Source organism: Ipomoea triloba, chromosome 4 (assembly GCF_003576645.1).
Source record: "Ipomoea triloba cultivar NCNSP0323 chromosome 4, ASM357664v1".
Taxonomy (NCBI): Eukaryota; Viridiplantae; Streptophyta; class Magnoliopsida; order Solanales; family Convolvulaceae; genus Ipomoea; species Ipomoea triloba.
In genome coordinates this window covers 23,454,003-23,456,568 of record NC_044919.1, presented here as the reverse complement: position 1 = coordinate 23,456,568, position 2,566 = coordinate 23,454,003, and the positions used below count along the sequence as shown (strand labels likewise).

Below are 2,566 nucleotides of genomic sequence, written 5' to 3'. Positions count from 1 at the left end.
TTATTCAGAAGGGTTCCTCACCCCATGGTTGTAGAATATGTGTCTAGGGAGGAGGTTATTCGTGGATTTGGGAGGTGGGTGTTGTAATTCGAGCTTATAAATCTATAATTATTTTAATTTATATTTAAAGTATATTGTCAAATTTTTTAAAATAAATAAAATACCTAAAAAAGAAAAGCCAAAAACCTTTAACTATGCTTATCAAGCTAGGCGCGTGCCATACACACGTAGCTGGTGTGCAATACTCACACTAACATTGTTCCTTTCTTCATTTTTTTTGTTATTTTCTTTTTTTTTTTGCGTATAGCCCACGAAAAATCCCACACTTGGTCGATATTTGTAACATGCCCACCTGACCCTCCGACTGTAACGTGATTCAAATCCTAAGGAACGGCCACTACAACTGCACTTTTAGCTAAGCGCTACGTCTGTAGCTTCTCTCGACCGTTTTGGTTTTGAAACAATAGAAAACATTCTTGTCCTCAATCCTTCCATACTAGCTTAGCCTATGTGTTATCCTCCTTGATCCCTTCTTAAGAAGGGTTCCTCTCCCCATGGTTGTAGTATATGTCTCTAGGGAGGATGTTATTCGTGGATTTGGGAGGTGGGTGTTGTAATTCGAGCCTACGAATCTATAATTAGTTTAATTTATATTTAAAGTATATTGTCAAAATTTTTAAAATAAATAAAATACTAAAAAAGAAAAGCCAAAAACCTTTAAACATGCTTATCAAGCTAGGAGCGTGCAGTACACGCGCAGTTGGTGTGCAATATGTTAGAATAATTATATCACATGTAACCATAATATGTGATAACAGGATCCTACTAACCTCCAGCCATAGCTCTTAATCAACAAAGGTTGAATGATCCGGACTGCAGCAGAGTTTCGCATAAGCGTTGTTGTTTCTCACTGGGCTCAGCTTTCTCTAGATGGTGTATGAGGAATGTAGTGTGAGCTGTGAGAGGACTTGTGACCCTATATATAACCACTGGCCATCATTGTGGTTGTATTCCAATAGGTCTCCTAAACCCTAACCAGACTCCTAATCATAATGGGAGTCCAGCTATTAGGTTATTAGTGTTGCACCACATACCAATTACTTAATATTATTATAACTAATCCTAATGTTATAATAATTATGATAATAATAACAGGAAAACGTTACATTCTCCCACTTGGTGCAAACACTCCTGCCCCAGAACAGAAAAACACCGACCATAGTGATATGTCCTCATTAATACAAGTAGTATCCATTATGATCAAATGCAAACTGCCCTTAAGCACTTAATTAGGAAACAAAACTTAATGAAACAAACCCTATGTTTATTTCAAGTCCAACTTTAGTACATTTTCTCAGTAATATAATGCAAAAGCAGGTGTACACACTCTTAATTGAGAAAATGTCTGAATGCAAAAGAATTTTATTGAACTGAATGTATATACAAATTACAAAATAGATGAAAGTCCCATTTTCTGAACCAGATCCTTGAATTTAAATGGAGGCATGCCTTTAGTCAAGGGATCTGCCAACATCAGCTCAGTCCTAATGTGTTCAATGATTACAACTTTATTCTTGACACGCTCCCTAATGGCTAAGAATTTGATGTCGATGTGCTTACTTCGACTCCCACTTTTGTTGTTCTTAGCCAGGAAGATTGCAGCTGAGTTGTCACAGTAGACTTTCAATGGCTTCGATATAGAGTTCATAACTCTAAACCCTGAAATAAAATTCTTTAGCCAAACACCTTGCGAAGTAGCCTCGAAACAGGAAACGAACTCGGCTTCACATGTAGAAGTGGCTATTAAGGACTGTTTGACACTTCTCCATGAGATAGCCCCACCGGCCATAATAAAAACGCACCCAGAAGTTGATTTTCGAGAATCAACACAGCCAGCGAAGTCAGCATCAGAATAGCCGACAACATCTAGATTGTCCGTCTGCCTAAACCCAAGCTTGTAGTCTTTGGTTCCTTTTAGATACCTTAGAACCTTCTTCACAGCTCTCCAGTGGTCTAATCCCGGATTGTGTAGGTAACGTCCGAGCATTCCAACCGCGAAAGCAATGTCCGGCCTTGTACAGACTTGAATATATCCAAGACACCCAACCGCTGCAGCATAAGGGATGTTCTCCATGGATTCTTTCTCAAAGTCATTTTCGGACATTGATCCAAACTAAATTTGTCCCCCTTTGCAATGGGAGCAACGCTTGGTGAACAATTTTTCATCTGAAATCTTTCTAAAACTTTGCTTATATAGGTTTCTTGAGATAAACCCAGTATGCCCCGGGACCTATCCCTATGAATTTTGATGCCAATAACATATGAGGCATCACCCATATCCTTCATGTCAAAGTTCTTAGAGAGAAATTGTTTCACATCACGAAGCATCCCATTATCATTGGTGGCAAGTAAGATGTCATCCACATATAAAACAAGAAAACATATTCGACTCCCACTCACCTTTTGGTATATACAAGGATCCAAGGGATTTTCAACAAAACCAAATGAAGAAATTACCCCATCGAATTTGATATACCATTGACGGGAAGCTTGTTTTAAACCGTAT

General features: G+C 38.3%; 1 protein-coding gene across 1 annotated transcript; it reads right to left on the bottom strand.

Moving 5' to 3' along the window:
- Window positions 1-1,447: 1,447 nt before the first annotated feature.
- Window positions 1,448-2,164, bottom strand: LOC116016018 (secreted RxLR effector protein 161-like). Its single transcript, XM_031256184.1, has one exon. It carries the CDS (start codon window positions 2,162-2,164, stop codon window positions 1,448-1,450), a length of 717 nt encoding a protein of 238 aa, XP_031112044.1.
- Between the last annotated feature and the right edge of the window lie 402 nt (window positions 2,165-2,566).

What these genes read in the sequence shown, in the direction of transcription:
- LOC116016018 (XM_031256184.1), bottom strand. Translation starts at nt 2,164, where the DNA reads ATGTCCGAAAATGACTTTGAGAAAGAATCCATGGAGAACATCCCTTAT.